The sequence below is a fragment of the Esox lucius genome, chromosome 16 (genome assembly GCF_011004845.1).
Source record: "Esox lucius isolate fEsoLuc1 chromosome 16, fEsoLuc1.pri, whole genome shotgun sequence".
NCBI lineage: Eukaryota > Metazoa > Chordata > Actinopteri > Esociformes > Esocidae > Esox > Esox lucius.
This window is the reverse complement of record NC_047584.1, coordinates 32,341,118-32,368,878: the sequence shown is the minus strand read 5'-3', so window position 1 is coordinate 32,368,878 and position 27,761 is coordinate 32,341,118. Positions and strand designations below refer to the sequence as shown.

The 27,761-nt window shown below is 46.7% G+C and overlaps 1 protein-coding gene across 5 annotated transcripts; it reads left to right on the top strand.

Moving 5' to 3' along the window:
• Positions 1 to 196: 196 nt before the first annotated feature.
• On the top strand, positions 197 to 27,417 carry dcaf6 (ddb1 and cul4 associated factor 6). Of its 5 annotated transcripts, XM_029113408.2 has the most exons (21): positions 197 to 671; positions 9,070 to 9,131; positions 10,577 to 10,669; positions 11,529 to 11,714; positions 11,846 to 11,959; positions 12,064 to 12,199; positions 12,455 to 12,666; positions 14,148 to 14,241; positions 14,615 to 14,737; positions 15,000 to 15,314; positions 16,148 to 16,324; positions 19,170 to 19,229; positions 21,001 to 21,211; positions 21,523 to 21,635; positions 21,764 to 22,145; positions 22,636 to 22,665; positions 23,219 to 23,357; positions 24,451 to 24,607; positions 25,333 to 25,421; positions 26,188 to 26,293; positions 26,848 to 27,417. In XM_029113408.2, the coding sequence occupies exons 1-21, from the start codon at positions 584 to 586 to the stop codon at positions 26,904 to 26,906; spliced, it is 2,946 nt and encodes a 981-aa protein (XP_028969241.1). In that variant the 5' UTR covers positions 197 to 583; the 3' UTR covers positions 26,907 to 27,417. The 5 variants fall into 5 exon arrangements, with proteins under 5 accessions (XP_028969241.1, XP_028969243.1, XP_028969242.1 ...); XM_029113410.2 differs by lacking the exon at positions 19,170 to 19,229 and having other exon boundaries at positions 198 to 671; XM_029113409.2 differs by lacking the exon at positions 22,636 to 22,665 and having other exon boundaries at positions 198 to 671.
• Positions 27,418 to 27,761: the final 344 nt, after the last annotated feature.

Genomic DNA, 27,761 nt, shown 5'->3' with positions numbered 1-27,761 from the left:
ATACACATGCACATAATAGCCTGAATGCAGGCTAATGATGAGATTCACGAACTTTCTTACATATTATCTTTCCCCGATGCGTTTCTTGAGTTAGCGTCTTTGCCATATCTTTTGATCGTTCCAGAACGTACAGAAATACTGAACGCAACCCATGCAGCCTGCGTCACAACGCCGCAATGTTGATGGTCTTGCTTAATAGCATGGGCATAGAAGTCGAAAGCATAGAACGGCCCACACATTACGAATCCACTTTATCGCGTTGTTTCAACCAGGGAGTTCATTGGTTCCATAGGCTGGGTTTGACACAAGACAGAGAAGTAGTCAGCCTAATAACAAACAACATCAGAAATAGGAGTATAGTGACCGAAGCTGGGAAGTGAAGAGGAGGCAATAAATATCACTACCTACCACAGATACAGTTAGCTTAGCTGCATGCTAACGTTGGCTTTTTACTAGCTGTTACGTCGCAACGGCCCCGACGACCCTGCAGAGAACAGGCAAAACAACATAAGGCGATAATCAGAAGGCAGGGTTTACAACTATATTTCAATGCTATTTTTAAATAAAAGGAGGTTCGAGTATTATGTCCTGTTCTGGTAACCTGGTTTGGGATGTTAACAAGCGCTCCATTGGATACAATGAACCGAATGCAGTCAGGATCAACTACTTAGGTAAGATCTCGTACCTGCTGTGTCCAAAATAATTTGCAACAGCGCAAACCGCTAAAGCTAGTGAACGTCGATCAGCTAGCTAGCTAGCAAACTAGCTATGTTTTCGGGAAGCTTGAAAACATTTTAAATGCTAGCCGAAATCAATGCCAAACCTTGTATCAAACTTGTTTCCATGTTTAGACAACAGTGGTGTTGATACCCCGTTTCGTTGCGATGATTGCTTGATTTTCCGTTTGGCCAGCTGCTATTTTGTAACAATACCCCTCGGTTTGGCACAAATAGCTATGCCTTTTTAGGTAGCTAGATATAGGCATACACCGTTGATTATATTTGTGCCAGTTACTGCTTTGGTGAAAGTGGTCCCTACTAAAATAAGTAATGTTTAATGTTATTTACGCATTTACATGTCTTTATCTGAACAACAGAAGTTGTTGTCAGGTAATATTTATTAATGCACCTGCTGTCTACTCTTTGTCCTTTAAATTTAGATTAATGACTTGTCTTTGGAAGACTGCGTTTGGAAGCATATAGACAACTGTGAAAGTATTTGGCCTAATCGGAATCATGATACAAATGTTCCCAATTACCAAGAAAATGAGCATATCTAATTATATAATAGGCAGTAATTTTATGATTGAAGAAATGGCCGGACCTCTTAAACCTTGCCTGAAAGCAATGTAAACATGTCTCTTTAACTTGCACTTGGTGATATTTCCAATGTGGTCTTTCTCCATCCCTCACCTCATAGACATGTTTTCAATATCGACCATCGGATTGTCCAATTTTTAAGAATATATGCTCACGTTTAAAATCAATTTACGTATGCCACATCTTTAATGAAAGCGTTATGGCCACATACAGCCATACCACAGAAGCCAGTGGCGCCCTGAGTACATTCAAACCCCATTTGTCTTTTCTAGAGGAATTTCCAAATAGAACATATAGCAAAAGAGATGGGCCTTACACACATGCCTTGTACTGCATTTATTTCAGTTGGGCATGTGCAACAGCATAAACGTTTTGAAATTCAAAATAGTAAGAACTATTGCATAGTAACACTTGCCCTCCTACACATTTGGTTCTCTCTGTACTGTGGGTGTGTGTGGGATCGGGACAAGAGTTGAGAGTAATTGATCGTAATCCTTGACACCCTGCTGGACCTGACAGAGCTGTAGCACTAACATCGTGCTCGCTTCCTCCTGCCTACACAATATTAGTTATGTTCTTTTGTGTGTGTGGGGGGGTTAATTGGCAGACAACACGAACACAGGAAAAAAGCCCACACCCAAATCTTACAAATCTGAGTGGGGGCCCTTGCATCTGGCTTTGTTTGTCTTGACTATTTAGGGCAAATTTTGTTGAATTTGTTTGTTATAATTTAGTAATTTAACAGCACACATTCAGTGACATACAGTAGCAATTAAGTTACTAGTCTTTTTTTTTTTCACCTTGCTGACTCAGGGATTTGATGTAGGAACCTTTCAGTTACTGGTCAGATGCTGTCATCGCTATGCCACCTGCCACCCACTTAAAATATTAGATTATTAGATTTAGATTAAATGCAACTTTGTCGTCATTGAACAGTACAACGAAATGCAGTTTGCATCTAACAAGAAGTGCAAATAGAGGAGGGCAGACATTTTAAGTATGTGGAAAGTGGAATGTATAGATGTGCAACGAAGGCAAATGCAGTACAAATGGCAATACTACATGTGCAATTAATGCGAATAGAGGAGGGCAGAACATTTACAAGTATTAAGTAGAGTGGATGTTACAAGTGGGATAAATAGTTGTGCGGGTAGAAATGGCAAATTCTAAATGGCATTGTAGATGTGCAAACGAGGCAAATAGGTGTAATGTAGCATGTGCAACCAGGATGCAGAGATGGCAGGAATGAAGTCCCCGAAGTTGACATGCATATGTTACAACTGTAATTTAAAAATAGAAGTATGATGGCTGTACAAAATGTGCAAAGAGGCAAATTGAATGTACAAGGTAAATGTAACTCTAACCCTGAACTTGGTCTATCACAGAAATGAGGCAGCTTAGGTGTGAAATGCACTTGATGTAAAAGCCACTCTGGCCTGTGTCTGAATTTAAAGATTATCGGTTTGATCTGAACACTGAAAATATAAGAGAAATCATATTATTAGTTTGATAAAATTCTTCAAGGGAAAATCATTCTTAATCAAGATCTACACATCTCATGATTTTTGTTACCCCCTAGAAATTGTGTTTTAGGAGTATCTTCTCATTGATGTGTATTTTAACATTCCTTTAGTCATAAATGGTAATCCACTTCCTGTTTCACTGGTGTTTAGATATGTGGTAACATGTGCCAAACTTCCTCTGTCATTTATCAACACTGGGAGGCCCGAGAACACAAATTTAAAAAATAAAATAAAAATTAGACTCTGGCTATAATTATTAGTACAATAATTATGCATTTCAAATTAAATGAAGTGGTGATAAAGCTGCATGGAAGAGGAACCAAGTGTATTTTTTTTCACCTCTATTGATTTAGTGAGGATGATTGTTTGAGAGGTAAAGAATTGTAGAACAATCACGGTTGGAGAATTTCTAATGTTCAGTGAATGTCAGGAACTATAAATCCAAAACAAAAATTAGATGCCACCTCAGTGCCCACATCTGTTTGAAAATGTTGGTATTACAAAGTCTCTACTCTCGTCAAGGCAAATGTCAGTGGCAGGAGTTTGCTAAACTTCATGGAACCGGGTTCAGTGGTCAGATAAGCCAAAAAAAGGCTTTTTGACCAAATACACTACAGAGGAGTTTGGTGTGAAAAGAGGGATGGTCATGCAGAAGGGATCATAATCCCCACCTTACAGGGATAAATGTGATGTTGTGGGGCTGTTTTGCTTTCATAAATTTGGTATTTGACTTTATCAACAAAGCTGCAACAGAGACAAAATTATAACAATAAACCAATAGGACATATGACTTGCAAAAAAAAAAAAGAGAGATTCTAAAATAGTCCATTTTTCCTAGCCTTTTTTGCTCATATTTACCAAGGGATCAGGTAATTCTATAGGGTAACACCTCATTATAGTTATTTAATCAATTTTCCTACCTGTCATTTCTTAATTTCCTGAAAATCTCAACTGTCAGCTGTCCCTCCCACTCTCCACTCTTCCCAGGGTTGTTTTTCCACTTTACTGACTACCATCTATCCAAATTAGGTGGGGCAGGACTATGCTGTTGTTTCTCTGGTAGTGTAGGCAATGGGCTTGTGCATCTGCACCAAAATCTTTGATGCTGTGTTGAAAATATGCATTAGGTGCCTGCTATTTTCTCAGTAGAAATTTTGTGTTTTTCCTGGGCTCAAGATATTTTACTCCCGTTCGTTGTGCTGTGTGGCTCATGGCTTGCATGGATTTTGGGTTAATGATGTGTTGTTACCATTTTGGTGTTGAACACACAAACAGCATTGTGTAAAAGGCCTAAGGCAACCTGACCTGAAGATGTTTTGAGCTTTTTGTTTGCCAATAACACTATGTAACATGTAAATAAACGTGGATATAATAAAAGGTAACAAGAATTTATTGTTTTGTTAATGATCTAAACTTATGTGATGACTAAAAGAAATGTCATTGAAGACATTTGAAGAAACTGGGCACATTGAAGACAGAAAATGCAGTGCAAGACCCCAAAAGCTGTCTGCACCTTATGATCAGTGCTTATTGGTCACTTCTTTGATGGACAGGAAGAAAATACAAGTAAGTTCTTGCTCAGTGTCTGGCAGAGTCATCTGGCATCAACGTATGCACTTCGACTGTTCGGTGATTCATAGGAAATTGTCTTTTAGGCCATGTCGCAACTAAAAAAACAACATTGCAGAAAGCCAGCATGCAGAAGTGATTACAGTATGTGAAAGACCATGGAGCTGCAACCAGTCACAGTAAGTCTTATGGTGCGATCAGACCATTTTTTTTCTCTGTTCACAAAGATGCTAGTGTTTCAGAAGAAGAGTTGATGTCTGTCTGCAGTTTTCTGTGAAAACGGTGGGGCCTCTGTGATGTCCTGGAGGTACATTTCAGCCAGCACTGTAGGGGTTCTGGACAGAATAGATTAAATGACAATCACAACAATGACCCAAAACATTCTGCAGAAATAGTTTTAAAACTTATCCCATTTAAAGTCTGCCAATGCAACACACTGTGTTGCAGTATATTGGCCACCTCAGAGCCCTCAGCTCAAGGTCCGAAAGCAGTAACAAAAAGCAGTAGCGAAAAGCAGTCAAAGCAATAACAAAAAGTCAAAAGAGGCATTATGACAAATCCTGCAAGAAGCTTGGACAATTTCACTACAATTCTACGATTTCCCTCCAAGTCGACCAAAGAGAATTTGCTTCAGTTTTGCAGTATAAGTCAATGTCTGTGTGTGTGTGCGTGCGTGATTGGGACAATAAAATGTCCCCAGCATTCTTGTTTACATTTATCTTCAGTGCCAATAATTCTAGAGGCATCTGCATATGTGCCAAAATGTTTTCTATTATAAAAGTTTTGTAATATATACCATTTTTATTTGATTTGATTGAATAGGCTATATTTAATACATTTATGTATTTAAGATTATATTCACCCAATATTTAAATACATTTCAGTTTTATTTAATAAATATTTTAATTTATTTATTGAATACAATGGTACATGGCTTGAAAAAACTGGAAATTGCTTTATTTTAAAATTAAAGGTAACATTGAAAGCTGTAGGTCAGCACATAATTACAGCCGTCCTTCTCTTGATGGAGACGATCCGGGGCCAACCAATCTTTATGTGACTGCAAGTCTTTTAAAACGGTATAATTCAGAAGGCAGAGGAATATCAGGAAGCTAACTCAAAGCATGCACATAAATCCTGTCAGTTATTTTCTGGGACGTCTTCATGCTCTGCCTGACCAGGTTTTCGATACTGACTAGCTTCATGCGAACCGCCACAGCCACGGTGCCCAAGAATGCTTGGGGAACTGCCATCCAGTGGCACCGCCATCAGTAGCCTCGAAATGCATTGAAAGACATGGCTCCTATCGACACCATCATCTCCGACACCCCAGGCCCGCACCTATTCACATACCGCCCCAACAGATCCACAGACGAGTCCGTCTCGAGTGGAGGCGCGGGAACGCCGCCGATTATGCCGTTCTCGCAGTCGGTTAGGTCACCCGTTAATCTGACCATTAATCGAACAGTTCCGAAATGCCTTAATGCCTCTCAGCCTGCTTTATATGGCAAACCACGGTTGTGTGCCTAACTGTGGGAGCGATCCATTTTCGGGAATAGGATTATGTACCCAATAAACTGCCTACTGTGTTTAAAAACATGGATGATAAAGGTTGATAATGAAATCATAAGACGATCCATTAACCAAATAGCATCTCTGGTGAATATATGTTTTATTAAGGTGGCATGAATGTGTGGTGGATTGATCTGAGTTGCTGCCCTGCTTTAGAGGCGTGGCCTTGTAGCCAGGTGTTGCAGTAAACCAATGGTGAGTCAGTGCGTCCAGCGGAGGGTGGAGCCAAGCTTGTCGCCGGATGGGTCGATGTCAGAGAGCTCCACCGTTGGAGTGTCGGCGTTTGTGTCGGCGAACACGACGGCGTTGAGAGAAACACCTTGGCCATTCTCGTAAATGATTCCGTTAGGGAACTGGGAGGGTAGAAATATGGGTTGAGGGAGAAATGATTGGTGAATAAAACTTGAAATGTGCTTATTCGCTGGTGAAAAGTTAAATAGAATCATACTGAGTTGTGTTATTCACTTATTAGGATTATGTGGGTTTGGTTCTTGGTATTTGATTGCTGCTATAAATGTACGTCAGACACATTTGTCATGTCGGATGATGTTTACCAGATCTGACATGACAAATGGGTCTCACGTTGATTTATAGGCTTGGTGAAGGATCAAGGAATGGCAGGGAGGGATGACTCCCTTCAATTACTAATGCCCACATCTAGTTACTTTATTCATAATATTTATTTTATTTGGAAATACAATGGTCAAAAATCTCCTTTGGTTATGTTGGTATTCATATGTTATTGAGGTCATACAACTTAGTTATGAAAGGCTGTAGTATGTGAAGTTATCTGTTCTCAGGAGGAAAAGATGTGATCTTCTGCAGGTTTCACCTCTTCTGTTGCCAAAAATGAACTATTAAAATGAACGTCTTCCTTGGAAATAGACTGTATCAACCACTGTACACAGTGTATAACAGCACAGCTATGTCATGGTATCCTATGGGATATTTGCCTCGTCTTCGCTCTTAACAGAGTTCACCCGGTCACTCTAACCAAGCCCTTTAGGATGTCTGATATCTGGGATCAGAAGCCCAGACTGCCTCCAGCACAGATTGCTTGCAAAAGTTGGCACACATCTACATTCCCAGCAGTGGTTTTACCTCAGAAATGGAATGTGAAAACGCAGTCTGTTTTCCTATTGGTCTAGTTTCTCCATTCCCCCTCTGGACTACACTCCGCCCTCAGGTGCACCCCCGGGCGCAGGGTCCCTGTCTGTCTGGGGTCCGGCTGACACAGGGGTGACCTTCACCTGGCTGTCTGCCCGTTGCCAGCAGGACACCACTGTGCCATACAACACGCTATACATGGCCATCCTGTCAGTGTTTGAGTGAGGGTTAGCGAGTGGCTTATGGATTCGACAAGCCTGGCACTGTTTCCACTGGGCTAGCCGTGTCATCCGGGCCGGCGTTGGCGTGTTGGACCTGGGCTTAATCACGCCAGCCGGGGGCTGCATTAAGCCTTGTGTGGAAGCCGGGTCACCAGGGACGCTAGTGTTGTGTCTGTGGAATCTAAATCCAGGCCAAGGCCCGCGTGATACATCCAGGGGTAGCAGGGACTATTCAGAGGTCATTATTCAGAGGTCATTATTCAGAGGTCATTATTCAGAGGTCATTATTCAGAGGTCATTATTCAGAGGTCATTCAAAGCTGCCGCGACTGAGCCTGCGCGACTGAGCCTGCGCGACTGAGCCTGCGCGACTGAGCCTGCGCGACTGAGCCTGCGCGACTGAGCCTGCGCGACTGAGCCTGCGCGACTGAGCCTGCGCGACTGAGCCTGCGCGACTGAGCCTGCGCGACTGAGCCTGCGCGACTGAGCCTGCGCGACTGAGCCTGCGCGCCGTGCTAAACCTGTGGTGTTCCCGTGTTTCCTTCTCCTGATGTGGAGGCCTGTCAACAAGTTAAACAGGTGTATGAGGCATTGTGGCCTGGTTTCTTTTTGTTCAGATATCCAAACTAAAATATTGTATGTTGTTCATAAGGCCATTTAAGGAGATGTACGCAGTTTTGACCACTGTCTGTGCCTGTCATTGTGTAGTCGTAGGGGAGGGTCTGTATTCTACTTGTCCAGTAGTGGAATGATCTTGTATTGCCAAAGCAGTTTCTTCCTGAAGGTCTTAGTGTGGAAGGGGCAGCTTTCGGGTGTGTCTTTGAGGATGTCGCTGACCTCGGGAGATATCTCTGTCAACCTCCAGCTTATTGATTTAGTCTTGTCTTCTTCCAGCAGAATGGATTGGCTCTGAAAACAACATTATGGCGCGCGCGTGTGTGTGTGTGTGTGTGTGCGCGCACGTGTGTGTGTGTGCGCGTGTGTGTGTGTGTGTGTGCGTGTGTGCGCGCGCGCACAGGCCAGCCTGGATTGCTGATTTAGTCAGGTAAATGTTTGTTACACTAGAACCCAGCCATAGGGGCCTTAGAGACTGGGCCTTAGAGTCACTAAACATTACGGAGCATTGACTTGTTCATTTATGTACATAATAATCATAATTTAGCCCTGCCTGTCTTCTGCAATGGGGCAGTCCAATTTGTCTCTTTATATCTGAGTTCAGGACTTCCATTCAGCCACTGAGGCAGCACCTAGTGTTTGACTTTCTTTGACAATTCTTCTTTATTGCCCTTTGACCTTTGTCTCATACTGTCAATACACCGTGGAATCGGTCTGAGATGGTGGATGAAGGAACTGAGGTCATTGACGAATGCACAAAGAATTAGATTACGTTGTAGCCAATTTGTCAATTCACCTGACTGGGCAGGTGTGGCATAAATGTGGCCTACATTTTACGGTTATTTTAAGGCATTGTAGTATCATTTAATACCTCGATTTGCCTGATACAGTATAAGGATTAGCAACTTTTACTCATTAAATACATAACAGCTCAAGGCCGCCTGTGTAGCTCTGTTATGGTGACCTCATGATGGTCAGTGAGAGCCTCTGCTGTGGAAGACTTCCACATGATGCTGCCCCCCCCCCCCCCACAGCCCGAGCTGAGCAACCACCCAACCATTGAAAAATGAAAGTAAAACAGTGCAAACAGTTGATGGATATAGATTTGTGCCCTTGCTGAGGATGTCTTCCGTTTCTTGTACAGGGAGAAGAGAATTTGTCCAGCGGCTGAAACTTGAGGCGACGCTCACTGTTCACGATGGCTGTGTGAGTAGTTTAAACATGTCTGTCTGTGTCCCCGACTGCCTGATGGTCTGTCTGTGGTGTATGATGTATGTCTGTCTGTGTCCCCGACTGCCTGATGGTCTGTCTGTGGTGTATGATGTATGTCTGTCTGTGTCCCCAACTGTCTGATGGTCTGTCTGTGGTGTATGATGTATGTCTGTCTGTGTCCCCGACTGCCTGATGGTCTGTCTGTGGTGTATGATGTATGTCTGTCTGTGTCCCCAACTGTCTGATTGTCTGTCTGTGGTGTATGATGTATGTCTGTCTCTCCTTGCATGTTTATGAGCATGTCATGAAATAAAGCACAACTGATCATGATGATGAGTAGAAGGTTGGTCAGCCACACTCAAAAACATTTTTAAAAAAGCATCTCACACAACCAGCGCTTTCCATGCCAACATTGCATTTATCCTATGCTTTGTTTCCCACTGAAGTGTCGAAAAACAGAGAGCGTTTTCGCTGAAAGAGCACTAGCCCACATTGACACTGAAACATACTGATTTACCACATAATCGACCTTTGCAAATACCTGCCAGTTCACTCATGAATGTGTTTATCCTGAGAACCGCAGACATTTCAGCCAAGCAGTGACACCGGGGAAACCCTCTCTGTCTTCTTACCTGACCCCCTGGGAAAGACGTCGGGCATTCTTCCATCAGTGACAGATAACGGCCACATTATCGTGGTCAGACTGACCACTCATCCGCTGTGATGTGCATCAGCCGGCGGTTGATTGGTTGAACACTCCTCCGGGAGTCGTTTCCCAGACAGAGGGACTTGCCTAAGGTTTTGTTTGACATCAGCCTCTACATTTAGATTGACCTGTGTCCATCTCTGTCTGTCCGGGCGCGTTGTTCTAATCTAGAACGTCGGCCAGGCCGCGGTGACCGTGAGCGTGCTTTAATTCAGCACGGAACTCTCCACGCGCACTAAGCTAGCTCATTCTGTCCAAAATGAAATGCAGTTCTGTGAAAATGTAATGCTGTTCTCCACATTTTAAAGCTGCTCCAAAACGGCAGGGAAAGTGAAACATGACAGAAGGTCGGCTGGGCATTAGATCACCCAGGCAGACGGCTTGTGTGTGGGGAGGGGCATGCGATGGGGGGGCTCCACTTTGGTGAGGGGCTGTGATGACCGGCGTTGCTTCAGACTCGAGGGGAGAGTCGGCATGTTCACTACATACAGTATGTTCACTGTAAGACTTCACGACACATTGATCTACGGTCCCTAAAGATGTCATGCCTAGAGAGGGAGAATGTCGCGGATGTAGAATGTTTATCGGCCCCCTAGTCCCATGTCTTTCATTTGGTGAACGGCCCCCTGCTTTCCGTTTGATTCAGTGACGGAGGATATTTCTTGGTTCGGGGTTGTAGATATTGTCCTTTGTGTGTGTGGTTCTCATGCAGTGTTTTCTTGGTCCCGTTCAGGTTAATACCATATCTTGGAATGACACGGGGGAGTATATCTTGTCAGGATCGGACGATACTAATCTGGTCATCACAAATCCCTACAACAGAAAGGTAAGATATTTGCGTTTTGGACACTGAGCGAACACGCCTGTCCAGAAAGGCTTACAATTAGTGCATTCATTTCAAAATAACTAGGTGAAAAAACATAAAATCCTCAAAATTACACATGAAGCCTTTGTTTTCTGTCAACCAAGTAATTTTCAGCAATGTGAGAGCCAGTTGGGGGTCTGCTCTACTTTATTCCTGCGGTGGCTTTGAAGATGTGGATCATTTAGAAATATATTGAACAGTTCTTCAACCCATGTCTAAGAAACATGACTGACATGGCCAGGGTTAAGATTAGGGTCCAGGTTCAGTTTAGGATCATAGGATTTGTCTCCTCGTTAGATTGTTTCGGGGCGGTGCATTAATGATCCCCATGTCAGCCCTCTTCTACCTGACTAATGAACCCCTCACTTACATTTGATACTTGTCTTCATCAACCACGATTCAACTGATCACAATGTTTATATTTGTTTTTGTCATTGATCCGTATTCTTTTATTTGTACCTTTTTATGTAATTGGGTAAAAGCCCAATGAGAGCACGTTGTCGGTTGCAGATGGGCCCTGTTCTTGTGGTAAATGTTAAACAACATATAATGAATAAAACACAACCATTTCAACAAACTAGTGCACAACCATGTTCCCAAAGAGATCCCGTTTGTCCTCAAGTGAAACTCCCAGCCGGGATTTACAGTTTCCGTGGATCAACCGACAACGTTCCTGTTTAGAACCGCAGAGTTCCGTCTAGTCGCAGGTCCTCAGTGTAGATGGAGATAAAACCAGGAGACGGGGCCACCCTGGGCCGTAGAAAGACGCCGCCGCGGGTCGCCGTCAACCCTCCACTGAAGACACTCCTCTCGCCTGCAGGTCAAGGCCACCATTCGCTCCGGCCACCGCGCCAACATCTTCAGCGCCAAGTTCATGCCTCAGACTGGCGACCAGCAGATCATCTCGTGCTCCGGGGACGGCATCATCTACTACACGCACACGGAGAGGAGCCCGGACATCAACCGGCAGTGCCAGTTCGCCTGCCACTACGGCACGGCCTACGAGGTACCGACAGACCGGGCTTGTCCTCTTGGTGCCGCCGGATGGCGGAACCTTGATTGAATGGCTGGTTTTATTTTTGGTGTAACTGGAGAATGGGTTTTTCACGTTTTTCTCTCTCCCCGTTTCGCGGTTAGATTACGACGGTACCCAACGACCCTTACACGTTCCTGTCGTGCGGCGAGGACGGGACCGTGCGCTGGTTTGACCTCCGCACCAAGACCAGCTGCACCAAGGAGGACTGCAAAGACGTAAGGAGGAATATTACGTTGTGTCACCGGTTCCGTTCCTTTGCCAGTTTGCCGTATTGTGGTCCGCCGGTGCCGATGTTGTCGTTGACTTTCTCGCTCGCCAGGATATCCTGATAAACTGTCGGCGGGCGGCAACGTCCATCTCCATCTGTTCCCTGGTGCCATACTACCTGGCGGTGGGCTGCTCCGACAGCTCCGTGCGCATCTACGACAGACGCATGCTGGGAACCAGAGCTACAGGTATCCACCGCCAGTTCTGTTGACATGGACCCCATCGCTCTGGAGGATCAGTGAACAGGAGGACATTCACTCTCTCTCACTGTATTCCTCTATGGCTGTTTTAATGTGTCTTTGGGTCTGTCAGTCATCCTGTCAACCTAATGTCAGAGACCAAGCAGGGGGGTGGGTGGCGGCACTTGTAACACATGGCCATAAATGGTGGACTGTGTCTTTGATTGTGCTTGACTTAACTCTGTTTACCCCCCCCCCCCCCAGGTAACTACATGGGCCGCGGAACAACCGGCATGTGTGTGCGCTTCGTTCCGGCCCACCTGTCCAACAAGTCGTGTCGCGTGACGTCTCTCTGCTACAGCGGGGATGGACAGGAAGTCCTGGTCAGCTACTCCTCTGACTACATCTACCTGTTTGACCCCAACAATGACCAGGCCAGAGAACTGAAGGGGCCGTCTGAGGAGAGGAGGGAAGAGGTAAAGGGCGAGGGGAGGAGGGAGGAGGTGAGAGGGATGGAGGTGAAGGGTGAGGGGAGGAGGGAGGAGGTTAGAGGGATGGAGGTGAAGGAGGAGGGAGGAGGTGAGAGGGATGGAGGTGAAGGATGAGGGGAGGAGGGAGGAGGTGAGAGGGATGGAGGTGAAGGGTGAGGGGAGGAGGTGAGAGGGATGGAGGTGAAGGGTGAGGGGAGGAGGTGAGAGGGATGGAGGTGAAGGGTGAGGGGAGGAGGGAGGAGGTGAGAGGGATGGAGGTGAGGGGAGGGGAGGAGGTGAGAGGGATGGAGGTGAAGGGTGAGGGAAGGAGGGAGGAGGTGGCTGGAGAGGGGAGACAAGGAGATGAGTGAAGGGGGGAAGAGATGAGAGCTTAAAAATGGGTCACTCGGTATCACAAGCAGAAGAGCACTGCACAGTCAGCCAGGAAATGGTATGTATGTGTGCGTGCGTGCCCACATATAGACATGCATGCTTGTTTTTCCATACACTTTCTGTCTCCATGTTGGTAGCATTAGCCAATTATACTCTGGGGCCAACTAGATGAGTCAGGGTGAGATTCCTCATGATATGTTGTCCATTTTCCAAAGGTCTTCCCTGGGAGCCAAATCTCACATCTTAATGGAGGCTTTGTGTTGGGCAGCTTTGAAGCCCCCCCCAACCCCCCCGGGCATCTCCTGCTGGGAGCCCAGTCTCTTTATTTTATTTTTTGCTCATTGGATAGGATTAAATGAATTAAAATGCAGTGAATATAGTATATAAATAATTGACTGGAATGGGGACACCACTTCTATATGAAACCTACCAACAGGTTTAGGAGGGTTGAAAGTCTGAAGGCATTCTGCTTGTTTTCACACAACAACAGCACTTGAAGTGGGTCGTTACAGTGCAATGAGTCTAGGAAATGCCTGCTGACGATGCCTCCCCACCCCTGGCTAGGTTGCACTGGCACCAGCCTGTAGGGTATTGGTCTCACACCGAAATTAATTCTGTTTCTCTGCATTTAAGAGACACACAAACTCACTCACACACTCACACACTCACACAGACAAAAAACAAACATTCACAATGGGCTAGATCACAGTGCCAGTCAGCTGTTGCACAGGGTGTTTAGTTGGGTCTGGATTCACCGCGCTCTGCTTCCACATGCCTTTCCAAATACAGCCGGCTGTGTTCCCACCCCCCCAAAATAGACTGGGGGGCCTGCCAAGGAGTCTCTATCTGTCTTTTTTTTCTCTCCATGATTTCTGCTCTCTCCCTACATCTGTCCCCTGTCTGTCCTCGGTGGAGCCAGGCTCTAGGCAGGTTGTGGTTGGTGGCGGTTAGACGAAAGTTAATGCCATACCTGTCACACGTAGAGGGGGGTGGGTGGGTGTTGAGCGGGGCAGGGTGGGGGCAGAGACTAAGTGGGACCGTGACGGCGTGTTTTCCTCAGGCCGTGGGGTTATTTTGAGTCTGTGTGTCCTCAGCTGCGCCAACCTCCAGTGAAGCGACTTCGTCTGAGAGGTGACTGGTCTGACACCGGACCCCGCGCGCGCCCCGAGAGTGAGCGGGAGAGGGACGGTAAGAGTACGCAGGGAGACACTCTCTCTCCGCCCTGGATTCCTCCTGTTTTATCTCTAGGTTAACCTTGTCCTCAACCAACAACCTCGACCTAACCTTTATGACAATACATAACCTCACTTGTGAGTTTGACCATAAATTTAACCCCCAAAACAAGCCTGGAAAATGTTCTCTCTCTATGAAGTGGGTACTGGCTTAAAACACCTTGTGGGGACTGAATTGTCTTTTTGTTTCTTTTGCCAAAATGTTTTCTCATAAGAACACGACACGTTAACAGGCACTGGGGCAAAAGCACCGGGGACATTTCTATTATGACCACCGTAGTAACCATTACCTGTTCTCTGACCATTCACCCCCGCGGCGCCCCCCCCAGGCGAGCAGAGCCCCAACGTCTCACTGATGCAGCGGATGTCAGACATGTTGTCCCGCTGGTTTGAGGAGGCCAGCGAAGCCCAGAGCAGCCGGGGAACCCCCCGCCCCCAGCCACGAGCCAGAGGTGAGACGGGTCAAAGGACAATCAACCACATGTATTTATAAAGCCCTTTTTACAACAGCATTTGTCACAAAGTGCTTTTACAGAACACAGGTTCTGGGTCACATCTTAGTAGTTCATCTTGGATGTTTTTTGTGGCCAGTAATGTAACACTGTATGACTGAGTTCAGTGCTCTATGACTTTATCCGAGGATGGAAAGCAACATGACGTTCCCTCAGAGGATATGTGACAAAATGACCCCTGTTTTCCATCTGTCTCTGCCAGGAACTCTTCCCCGCATTGAGGGGGCCCCCACCATCCCACACCTCCCTAGAACACAACCTCCACAAGAAGCCCAGGCCCCTGGGGGCTCCATGGAAACAGAGGCCCCCGCAGCCCCCCCTGTACCAGTACCCCTCCCCACGGCTACCTCCCCCTCCTCTTCAGGATCGGTGGCAACGGTTCCCGCACCTCATCCATCAACCTCCTCGTCCACGGGCGGCCCGATGGGGCTCTCCTCCCCCCCGGAACAGAGTCAGGGGGACATAGCCGCGACCGCAGCCTCAACCCCTACGCCCGCCACGGAGACAGCACCGTCCGGTAAGACCCGTGTGGAGAGGACACACGCCTACACCGATGCTGCACTTTTAGCTGTCTAGTTCAGTATTACCGAGAGGCAAACACCATGGTATTTGATTGGAGGTGGGCCAGTGGACTTTCAACAGCAAGCCAAAAACGGCTTGTGAGTGTGTTTCTAACCTAACTATATTATGCAGACAAAACAATTCCCCAAAATGTGGTTAAATCTGAAGATTTTGACTAACTAAATGTTGAGTTCTCAAGGTTAAGGTAAGGGTTGGGTTTAGTTGAGGGTTCAGGTTAAATTAAGGGTTACGGTTAATGAAAGTATATCTTTTTTTAAGGAAAGATTTGTTAAGTAAACGTGTGTTTGTGTGTGTAAAGTGCTTGATTCATTCTGGGTCAAGATTGTTTAGGTGCCGGTCCACATTCTGGGTCAGGACTATTTAGGTGCCGGTCCTCATTCTGGGTCAGGACTATTTAGGTGCCGGTCCTCATTCTGGGTCAGGACTATTTAGGTGCCGGTCCACATTCTGGGTCAGGACTATTTAGGTGCCGGTCCACATTCTGGGTCAGGACTATTTAGGTGCCGGTCCTCATTCTGGGTCATGACTATTTAGGTGCCGGTCCTCATTCTGGGTCAGGACTATTTAGGTGCAGGTGTAATAAGAGGAACAGAAGGCCTCGGTCTCCAGGCAGGTGTGTGGGAGCCACTCTGGCAGCAGCCTCTTCCTCGTCAGCCGTGCATCCTTTCATTTATTTGAATTGCCTCCGTTCACCGCTCCGTCTCCTTCCTCTCCTCCTCTTCCTCTTGTCTTCACCCCTCATCACTGTCCCTGTGGCCCGTCTGTCAGAATACGGTCCCCACCGCCTGCCGGTAAGTCTAGTGTGTAGGCGTCTGCAGCGGCTGCTCCTATTGGCCGACCCACCAGGACAGAGCCAATCCCCTTCCACCACCACCGCCGCCAGTGGGAGCCAATCACGGGGGGCTGCTGACGTTGCCGCGGCCACCGAGACTGCCCCCCCAACAGGTTACCTGCCCAATCCCCCCACCCACCCCCCCCCCCCGTTCCAACACCACCACCTTCATCCTCCTCCCTAACCCCACACCTCCCCCTCCTCTCCCGACCCACATATGCCCAAATACATTGCCCTAATCCTCGCCCCTCTAACACAGGCAATACATACACAACCCCACCACCATCCTCACCCATCTAGCTGCTGGGGTAGTCCTGCCTCTAGCTACTGCTGGGGTTGTCCTGCCTCTAGTCCTGCCTCTAGCTGCTTGGGTAGTCCTGCCTCTAGCTGCTGGGGTAGTCCAGCCTCTAGCTCTCCTGTGTGGTGTTTGTCCCCCTCTGGCTGCTGAGCACTGCTTTTGCACCCCCCCTCCTCCAAGCATCTGTAGCACTGTGTCGTGGTGAACATGTGACAGTGAAAACGATGGCCTACGACCAGGGCAGACCCTGGCCTTTTGGGGGCCCTAAGCAAAATTTTATTTGGGGGGGCCCCCTATTCCCTATTGGTTTGGGGCTCACTAGCGGAATGGGCCCCCCTAGAGGTTGGGGGTCCTGAGCGACCACCTATGTTGCTTATGCCTAAGGCCGGCCCTGCCTACAGTTGTGAGCGGTATGATTTGTGTAGTCTAACCATTGCAGTTGTGTTTCAGGACTTCAGTGAAGTCCTTGCCTGTTGATCAACACTGCTCTCCTGAGCTTTTCCCCAGGGAATACTTTGTGATGTTCTCTGCTCAAACCACACCAGGGCTAAATTTGACCGACAAACATATCGCAAACAATTAGCTAAATTGAATTTTGGTGGCATGATGGTGGCGAGGTTGATCACCAACACACAAACTAGAGTTCCCTGTTCTCAACACGCATCCATTGCATTGGGTGGGGTCTGGGGACAACAATACTCAACTATTAGGAATTTTTTCAATGTCACTCAAAGACTAGTGTTCAGCTGTCAACGTTAGGTATTCAATTCGGATGTAATAGAGAACTAGCATTCAGGGCATTTGGATTGGATCTGAAAGTTGATGGGGAGGAAAATGACAGCAGTATGCAAAACAAAAATTATTGATGTGATAGCCACAACGTCTAACTTTGTGAGACTCCTGAAATCCCACAAAGACAAATAAAATGACGTTGCCGCGGAGCTGTGCCTATCTGGCTAGCTAACGTGAGGTAATGTCACTGAAATACTGTTTAAATAACGTTAGCTAAATGGGGAGATGGGAAGCTCGATTCTACACTAAACAAAATTATAAACGCAACACTTGTTTTGCCCCCATTTATCATGAGCTGAACTCAAAGATCTAAGACTTTCTCTATGTACACAAAAGGCCTATTTCTCTCAAATATTGTTCACAAATCTGTCTTAATCTGTGTTAGTGAGCACTTCTCCTTTGCTGAGATAATCCATCCAACTCACAGGTGTGGCATATCAAGATGCTGATTAGACAGCATGATTATTGCACAGGTGTGCCTTAGGCTGGCCACAATAAAAGGCCACTCTAAAATGTGCAGTTTCACTGTATTGGGAGGGTCCGGGGGGGTCCGAAAACCAGTCAGTATCTGGTGTGACCACCATTTGCCTCACGCAGTGCAACACATCTCCTTCGCATAGAGTTGATGAGGTTGTTGATTGTGGCCTGTGGAATGTTGGTCCACTCCTCTTCAATGGCTGTGTGAAGTTACTGGATATTGGCAGGACCTGGAACACTCTGTCGTATACGCAGATCCAGAGCATCCCAAACATGCTCAATGGGTGACATGTCCGGTGAGTATGCTGGCCATACAAGAACTGGGATGTTTTCAGCTTCCAGGAATTGTGTACAGATCATTGCAACATGGGGATGTGCATTATCATGCTGCAACATGAGGTGATGGTCATAGATGAATGTTGCGTTTATAATTTTGTTCAGTGTATTTAAGGAATTTCCTGGTGATGAGTTCAGCAACAACAGTCTTATTTGTGGAGGGTTATACATTACTCTACATTCCTAAATTCTCATTTACCAAGTTGATCCACAATCCCATCTCATTTCTTGGGCTCATTATTTCTGGTAATATTCTTGATATTATTTGCATGCAATGGGTCCCCTGGCCCTGGTATCTTTTGTCAAAGTAGAGAGGATTTTCTTTTTGTTTAACATCCTTACTTAACCTTCACGTTATGATTAAAACATATATTTTTGAATATAAAACATAAAGACAATTGCCAACCTATAAATACATAAGGAATACATACTTAATAACATTAGGTTCCTTTAAGCTAATTCAAGAATTAAAAAAAATATTTGATTAATCTCCATCGTATAACAATTTTTCTTAACCTTTGAGTTGAAGGCTTGAAACTAAAAATCTGGTACTTGTTACTTGACTTGATCTGAGCTGTAGAACTTGGGACTTACAGTACTTGGGACTTGCCCATTATTACTTGGGACTTGACTTGAGACTTGCAGGTTAGGACTTGCAGTGAGGTCCCTGGGACTGCAGTGAGGTCCCTGGGACTGCAGGTAGGCCTGCAGTTACAGCATTGGACCACGAACAGAAAGGTCGCTAAATCGAATCCCAGAGCATCGGTTGTTCTGTCCTTGACGAGGCTGGTTCACCCTGATTGCTCCCTGGGTGCCCTCTCTGGCTGAGTGACATCTAACTTGATATGCAATGTTGAACTACAGCGAACCACCCATTGTAAACACATGTAAATGTGTTTGCTAGCCCTTCTTCCTGCTTGGCCGTGTTCCACTTAAGGCTGCTTTTGAACTTTCACTTGAGCTTTGACCTTTGACTTGTGCTTGACCTGAGCTTGACTGTATGACCCGTGGTGTGACCTTTGGCCATTGTTTAGTGAGTCTTATTTGTGTTCCAGATTCTCCCTCGTCTCTGGTTAACAAACAGCTGGGATCCATGACTCTAGATGAGCAGCAGGGTGCGTGCGTCTCCTCGTCCCTCTGCCCTCTCTGTCTTTCTCCTCTCCCTTCTTTCTCTCTCTCTTTCCTTTTATCTGTTTTCTTTCTGTCGTTTGTGTGGCATCAACGAGATGTTTTCGCATGTCCCTTCCAGTGTGCCCCTTTACCCCTCCATCCCCAGGGTGGGTGGAGACTGGTCTTAGCCGTCTTCAGTCCCCAGGGTGGGTGGAGACTGGTCTTAGCCGTCTTCAGTCCCCAGGGTGGGTGGAGACTGGTCTTAGCCGTCTTCAGTCCCCAGGGTGGGTGGAGACTGGTCTTAGCCGTCTTCAGTCCCCAGGGTGGGTGGAGACTGGTCTTAGCCGTCTTCAGTCCCCAGGGTGGGTGGAGACTGGTCTTAGCCGTCTTCAGTCCCCAGGGTGGGTGGAGACTGGTCTTAGCCGTCTTCAGTCCCCAGGGTGGGTGGAGACTGGTCTTAGCCGTCTTCAGTCCCCAGGGTGGGTGGAGACTGGTCTTAGCCGTCCTCTCCAAGGCTGTCTTGTTAAGCCTGTGGCTTGAGGGACTGTATGGTCATTTATTTATTGTGGGGTCTGGGGGTTCATGACACAATCATGCTCTGCTTCTGGCTGATCACTCAGTCACAGTGGTGCTGCAGATCATCTCATGCTTAACCCCCCACCCCGAATGTCACTGTGTTGGCTTGTCTCACTGCATGAAGAATATACCCCAGTGTCACAGGGACGTGCCCAGCTTCGATTCTTCGTGACCTGCTAGGTGGGGAGTGGTCATCTGAGAGCCTTGCACTTCACCCCTGTATCTGTGTGGTCTCTCTCTCGCCTGTGTGTTGGTTTAGACGTCGGTCAAACGCTGGCAAGCTCCTGAGGTGCACTTGAGTTATCCCCCGCCGGCATTCTGGGTGGACGGGGTCCCATTGGAATTAACAGTGCCGTTGATTAGCAGGTTAAATCAAATGCACCTCACTTGAATTTACTTCATACATCGTACGTGCAACTGCTGTGGTCTGTCAGGATGGAGAACGACCCACTCGCTGTCTTCTCAACGTTCTCTTTAACCTTCTTGTGTGACAGTCATTAGGAACTGAGAGTGTGGCACTTTCTGCCTTGTTATTGACCCCACTGAAGAACCTGCATGTCACCTTCGCATTATGTCGCGTGATGTACTAAACTCTGCTCTGTCTCTAGAAATGTCACCTACAGGAAGTTAGTTTTGAAGAAACTACTGCTAAGTCATATAGTGCAAACACTCAAATGTTATTTGATGAATTGTTGTTCATGTCAGTCTATTTAATAGTTGAAAATCGGTCAGTAGCTATTGTTGCGCCTTCAAATCTTAAATGTACCTGACCTGGAAGCAGAATGATGGTGAACTGGGTTGAGAATGTACATCCTCATGTTAGAATTTCTCTAACAATGTGATTTAGTTTAATTATTTTTCTATTGACAATAACCCTTACTTAGTTTTTTTTACAGTGGTAACCAAAATTACTCACATCTACAGCTAATGTCTTATCTTATAAATTACTCTCATTTGTTCTTTACTCATTCTGTCTCTCTCTCCTCTCTGTCCCTTTCTCCTTTCTCAATTAAATTTGAATTAAATGAGCAGAAAACATGCAAGTATGAAAAGGATCAAGACATTTAAAAAGTTATAGTATTTGCTGTGTACAGTGCAAATAGTTTGAGCATGAATGACATGAAAATTAAGATAAAAATTGGTCCTGATTACATTTGTTCTCTTTCTCCCTGTTCTCTTTCGTTCTTTTCCCCTTCTCAGGAGGGCCAGAAACTGCAGTGAGTTTGGTAAAGTTAAAAACCCGTTCTGGGTCTGTCAGTGTAGCTGGAACCTCATCAGGGTCTGGGGCACCCAGCAGCAGTACTGGACCTGTTGGTAGCCGGGCCTCCACGGCAGAACCCGTCCTGAGTCTACACTACAGCACTGAGGGAACCACCACCAGCACCATCAAACTGGACTTCTCAGATGAGTGGTGAGCGTGCGACTCTCTTGATTCCACCGACGAGTGGTGAGCGAGCGACTCTTTTGATTCCACCTGCGAGTGGTGAGCATGTGACTCTTGATTCCACCAACGAGTGGTGAGCGAGCGACTCTCTTGACTCCACTGCTTGGAAAGCCAGAAGGACAACTTTACTCTTTTCAAACATTAGCAGCGGATTTCACAAACCCAGATTTGGACATAATTGATATTCTTAAGAGAGAACCAGTTTCTTACTCATGAAACAAACATGCATGTTAAAATGTTCTGACCTAACCTCCTCCCTCCCACCTCCCCATCTGTAGGAGCAGCAGGTCGTCCAGTTCCAGGGGATGTGGGGGGGCCAGACCGTCGGAGGCACCAGGAGCCGTCCAGACCAGAGAGGGGCCGTCGGCAGAGAGCTCTGCCGCAGAACAAGGTGATGACTGGGGGTTTTATTCAGTGGGGTCCCAGGTAAACAGCTTGGTCCCAGCTGGGATTGTGTCCTACCTCCCTTGATTAGACCTGTTGCTGACCCACACCTCTCCTCCATCATGACCCCTCCAGGAGCAGCTGTTCCGGGCCGGAGCAGAGATGCCGCTCCCCCGGCCGAGCCAGTGTGTGGGGCTGAGGGTGCCTCTGCGTCCTCCAGCGCTCCGGGCTCCACGCTCACCCCGGCCCCAGCGCAGGCCCCTGCTTCGGGGGGGAGTGTGAGTGCCTCGACCCTGGAGCGGGGCCAGGGCGCCGAGGACACCTCTGGGGGCTGCCGGAGAGAGGAACCCGTCGGGGAGGGAGGACACAGGGGAGCGACCGGGCCCGGTGGGCAGGGAGTTCCGACCGGGCCAGGTGGGCAGGGACAGCCCTCCCGTAGCAACCAGGACTCCGACGACAGTGATGATGACCCGATTCTGATCCCGTCTGCGCGGTACCGAGGAGGACAAGGACAGAGGTACGACGCTGCAGTTCTCTCTCACACACACACACACACACCTAACAGTCGGCTTGGAGGTTACAAATAAATACTGTGTTCTTGAATGAGTACACAATTGACCCGACAGACCAAACTGTATCGAGTGAGCAAAAGTCTGTTATGTTTCAGCTGAAGCCACATTCAAAATACACAATCCACCCCTTTTCCACAATCCCAACATGAAGTATTGTCGTAAACAGAAAATAAAAACCCGAAAGAAATCTTCATGTTTGGTTTGCCTGGTGGAAATGATGTACAACACAAAGGTTCAACCTTGCAGGGATTTCAAACACTGCACCAGACATGTACATGGTGACACACACAGTATTATGTGGTATATGTTGATTCTGTTGTGTAGTATGTAATGTCCTCTGTGTTTCCTCCTCGTCGTGGGGACGCACCTTCCCGTGTTGCTCTGTGTGGTTTATTGCGGTCGATGAGCCTCCTATACACGTAGCTCTCCTTTCAGAGGATCAGCGGTAGGAGATAGGATGATCAGGTAACATCTGTGTGTCCACTGCAACTAAACCATCTAACCTGCTGGCACTGCCGTGTGTGTCGCGCCGAGGAATGGTGTGCACCTGCATGTGTGTGTATCAGCACCAAACACGAGTACAGCTACCGGCTGCATCACCTCTGGTTCCACATTGACCTAACAGGTGGCACCACAGCCACTGGTGCAACAGTCCTACTAACCCCCGCAGGAGACTTCTCCGTACATGACAGGCTAGGCTAGACACTGGGAAGGGGAAGATGAATACTGTGAGAGGGAAAGTGGATGCGTTTGTCCATCGTCCTGGTCCCCGACGCTCCTCGTCTTGTCGGAGGAGTGGGCTAATACAGGTACCCAGGCTACATGGTGAAGGGGTCGTAGGGTCGCTGAGGGTCTTTAGGATGGGGGACAGTCAGTAACCTGTAGAGTATTTAGAGCCTGATTTTGTTTTCCCTTGGTCTCCTCGCCGTCGAGGGGTGAATTGGTAGGTTTTCTCGCGGCATGAATAAGGTGGAAAATATAATTAGCGTTAGTTCTTCCTCACTTGTGTGTCTCACAGACGGTCGGCTGCGGCCCGAATCCAGGAGCTGTTTAGACGGAGGAAGGAGCGGAGAGAGATGGAGGAGAGCGAGACCCAGAACATCAGGAGACCCTCCGTCAAGATGGTCTACAAGGGCCATCGTAACTCCAGGACTATGGTACACTAATAGTCATTCTAGGACTATGGTACACTAATAGTCATTCTAGGACTATGGTACAGTAATAGTCATTCTAGGACTATGGTACAGTAATAGTCATTCTAGGACTATGGTACAGTAATAGTCATTCTAGGACTATGGTACACTAATAGTCATTCTAGGACTATGGTACACTAATAGTCATTCTAGGACTATGGTACACTAATAGTCGTTCCAGGACTACGGTACACTAATAGTCGTTCCAGGACTATGGTACACTAATAGTCGTTCCAGGACTATGGTACACTAATAGTAATTCCAGGACTATGGTACACTAATAGTCATTCCAGGACTATGGTACACTAATAGTCATTCTAGGACTATGGTACACTAATAGTCATTCTAGGACTATGGTACACTAATAGTCATTCTAGGACTATGGTACACTAATAGTCGTTCTAGGACTATGGTACACTAATAGTCGTTCTAGGACTATGGTACACTAAGTCATTCCAAGAATATGGTACACTAATAGTCGTTCTAGGACTAGCTTACACTAATGCTTATTTCTGGACCCTTTTTATTTTTTTTTACAGCTGATCCCTGCTCAGATCTGGGTCCAAATTCTATTTCAAATATTGCAGTTACTTTCTCATTACTTTCAGAGTAAATATTCAGATCTGTCTCACATAAAAATTATGTAGTTGAATCTGTAAATGCCTTGGTATTCAAATCTGATTAGGGGAAAGCAATGGAAAATGGAATGGAACTGGCTTTGAGGGAAAGCTTTTAATAACTCTGTATTTGGAAATAAACCAACTTAATTCACTGATTTAAATAAACTAGCTAATACAGTGGTAGACGACATATAGGGACACAATGAAGAAATGGGTCGTGAACATTCGAGTGACAGTGCAGCTGAGTATTCAAGAGTGTTGGGATAGGAAACTAAATTCTGAGATAATTAGAGATAACTAGCTGTGACAAATATAGACCCCAGCCACACTGGAAAACTGTGAAAATGGTTGCTCCTCCTCTTAAATTAGAATGAAATATAATTCATGTTTAAGGTTTCAGCCGCCTTTAAAAGCACTGAATTTTCTGCTGTCTTCAGATTAAGGAGTCGTGTTTCTGGGGGAACAACTTTGTGATGAGTGGTTCAGACTGCGGCCACATCTTCATCTGGGACAGACACACGGGGGAGCACCTGATGCTGTTGGAGGCTGACAATCATGTGGTCAACTGCCTTCAACCACACCCCTACGACCCAAGTGAGTCACACCCCTCATAACCACACTCCTACGACCCCAGTGAGTCAGACCCCTTATAACACCCCTATGACCCCGTTAGTCACACCCCTTATAACCACACCCCTACGACCCAAGTGAGTCACACCCCTTATAACCACACCCCTATGACCCACGTGAGTCACACCCCTCATAACCACACCCCTACGATCCCAGTGAGTCACACCCCCCATAACTACACCCCTACGACCCCAGCGAGTCACACCCCTCATAACCACACCCCTACGACCCCAGTGAGTCACACCCCTTATTATAACACCCCTACGACCCAAGTGAGTCACACCCCTCATAACCACACCCCTGCGACCCCAGTGAGTCACACCCCTCATAACCACACCCCTACGATCCCAGTGAGTCACACCCCCCATAACTACACCCCTATGACCCAAGTGAGTCACACCCCTCATTACCACACCCCTGCGACCCCAGTGAGTCACACCCCTTATAACCACACCCATATGACCCCAGTGAGTCACACCCCTTATTATAACACCCCTACGCCCCAAGTGAGTCACACCCCTCATAACCACACCCCTGCGACCCCAGTGAGTCACACCCCTTATAACAACACCCCTACGACCCAAGTGAGTCACACCCCTTATAACAACACTTTATAAACACACCCCTCTCACAGGGGTGGTTCCCCAGTTAAATGCGTAGTAACATGCTGTGTCTCCTGTTGGTTCTAGTACTGGCCTCGTCAGGGATCGACTACGACATCAAGATCTGGTCCCCTCTGGAGGCCTCGCCGTCCTTTAACAGGGTCCTAGCTAAAGAGGTATGTTTGGTAAATGGAACGGTGTTGGCAGACAGCGGTTCAGCTGGGGTTGGGCCTGTCCTGGGGGCCTGTCCAGGGGGCCTGTCCTGGGGGCCTGTCCTGGGGGCCTGTCCAGGGGGTGCTCCAGGGCGCTGACTGCTGTAGCATGGATCTGGTGGCGAGGGGGGGGGGGTTCTCCAGAGACTGCCTGTCTGCTCTAGAGAATCTTAGTCACTGGTCAGACATTTAGCTCCACATATGCTCTTGTCCATAACAACTTTTAGCAGCATTACATATTATGGGAATATTGAAGACTGGCGACAGAAAACTGTATAAAATGTTTGGACAAACACTTCATCAAAGTAACCAGCAAGGTGAAAAAGATGATCTTTCAAACCAGCAGACTAAAGACTCCTCACCCCACCAGACCCCCTACTGCCCTGCTCTGCCCTCCCCCCATTCAACTCCCCCGATTACCCCTTTCGCTTTTCCCTTCGCCCTCTCTCACCAGTTGTGGAATAACTACCAGAATGACTTATTCCAGGGGGGTCAAACCAGTTCCATGGAGGGCCATGTGTCTGCAGGTTTTTGGTTTTTCCTTTAAATTGGTTCCCAGTTCAGACCTATACAACCAGGTGGGAATAGAAACGAACCAATTAATGACTTAATTCATCAATCAAGTCTGTCTCTCTCTCCTCTGTCTGTCTCTCTCCCCTCTGTCTGTCTCTGTCTCTCTTGTCTCTCACTCCTGTGTCTTTCTGTCTCCCTCTGTCTCTCCTTCATCTAGGTGATCAAGCGTAATGAGTTGATGTTAGAAGAGACCAGAAACACCATAACGGTCCCAGCGTCTTTCATGCTGCGAATGCTGGCTTCCCTCAATCACATCAGAACAGGTCTGGTCTCTCACTTGTGTCACTTTCTGCCATTTGGTTTGTGGAATTAACTTTTCCTTTGGGCTCTTGGTTCACATGGCGATTTGAAAAGCAGTTGACCAATAGGGATTGCATGGGGAAGTATTTATGTACTTTTGGACCCTTAAGCCTGGCCCGGTAAGCCTCTCCACACACCCCGATTTTACTGCTTGTCCCTCAGTTACGAGCCATCAGTCATTGTGCTTCCAGTGCAGAACCCACAAGATGGGTTCCCTAGAAAATGGAACCAGGGTTACATGAAGAAACATCTCACTGAATAATGAGGGAACTGCCTGGACCAGTGCTTTAATTAAAACGGCTTGGGTTGCAACATTCTGGTAACTTTCAGTATACCCATGGTTTTCCAAAAATCCTTTGTCAGAGGACTGAATTTTCCATTTTCATTCTCACCTGATTGCAGGGACTTGTGACAAGGATTTCATGAAAGCATGAGGGAATTTATTGCAAGTTTCCATAATGTAGTAACCCCTACAGATAACCCTTACTTGATTCTTGATTTCGTTTTTCTTTTTCAGATCGCTTGGAGGGTGACCCCTCAGAAGGTTCCGGACAGGAGAACGAGGATGAGCAGTAGTCATCCAGATGATCGAGGATGAGCAGTAGTCATCCAGATGATCGAGGATGAGCAGTAGTCACCCAGATGCGGTTTCATTTGGAAAAAGAAAAAAAAACACTATTTTCTTTGGCTCTAAAAAAAAGCACTTGAAGATCCTGGGATTTGTACAAGTGTTCTGTAGAATATTTCCTTGTCTGAGCATTAGTTACATTTGTAGCACCCATCTTTTTTAAAATGACTTTCTTACTGGTGTGTCTGTTTGATTACTGCATCTGAGAAATTAACTGTATGCATAAAGCCAGACTATATATATATATAGAGTGGGAATATTATTTAGCTGGCTGGAGTGCGAGGATGTTTAAAGTGCAATATTATTTTTATCAGGAGCAATTGAACTTTGATCAGTGTTAAGGTGGAATATTTCTTATTTGTAGCGCAAGGCTGAGAGCTGAGGTGTTTATATATGGAGCAGTTATGCATGTAAACATGAGAATTATGCTTTAAGTAAACCCTTTTGTTGTTGAACGTCCTCTTCTTTGGTCCTGGTTTATAGAGGTGTGTATCTCGTGTATTGTGATGGTTACAAAATGTCCTCGCCAGACAGGTTCAGTCCCACCACGGCACCAGTGAAGGACCCACGCAACATTTAGAGGGATGAAGGTCAAAGGTCGTCCAGTTCACAGTACCGGTGCACTTTGTTTTGGAAGAGTTTGGCGGAAGCATTTACACGTAATGGCCCCCGTTCACTCTATAATCACCACCACCCCACACAAGCACACTAAGACTCTGATTCAAGTGAATAGGTTGCAGAGGACTGCGAGACCCAGTTGTGATTCAGCTGAATCTGGGAGTCGTGGCAGTGAGCAAGATTAA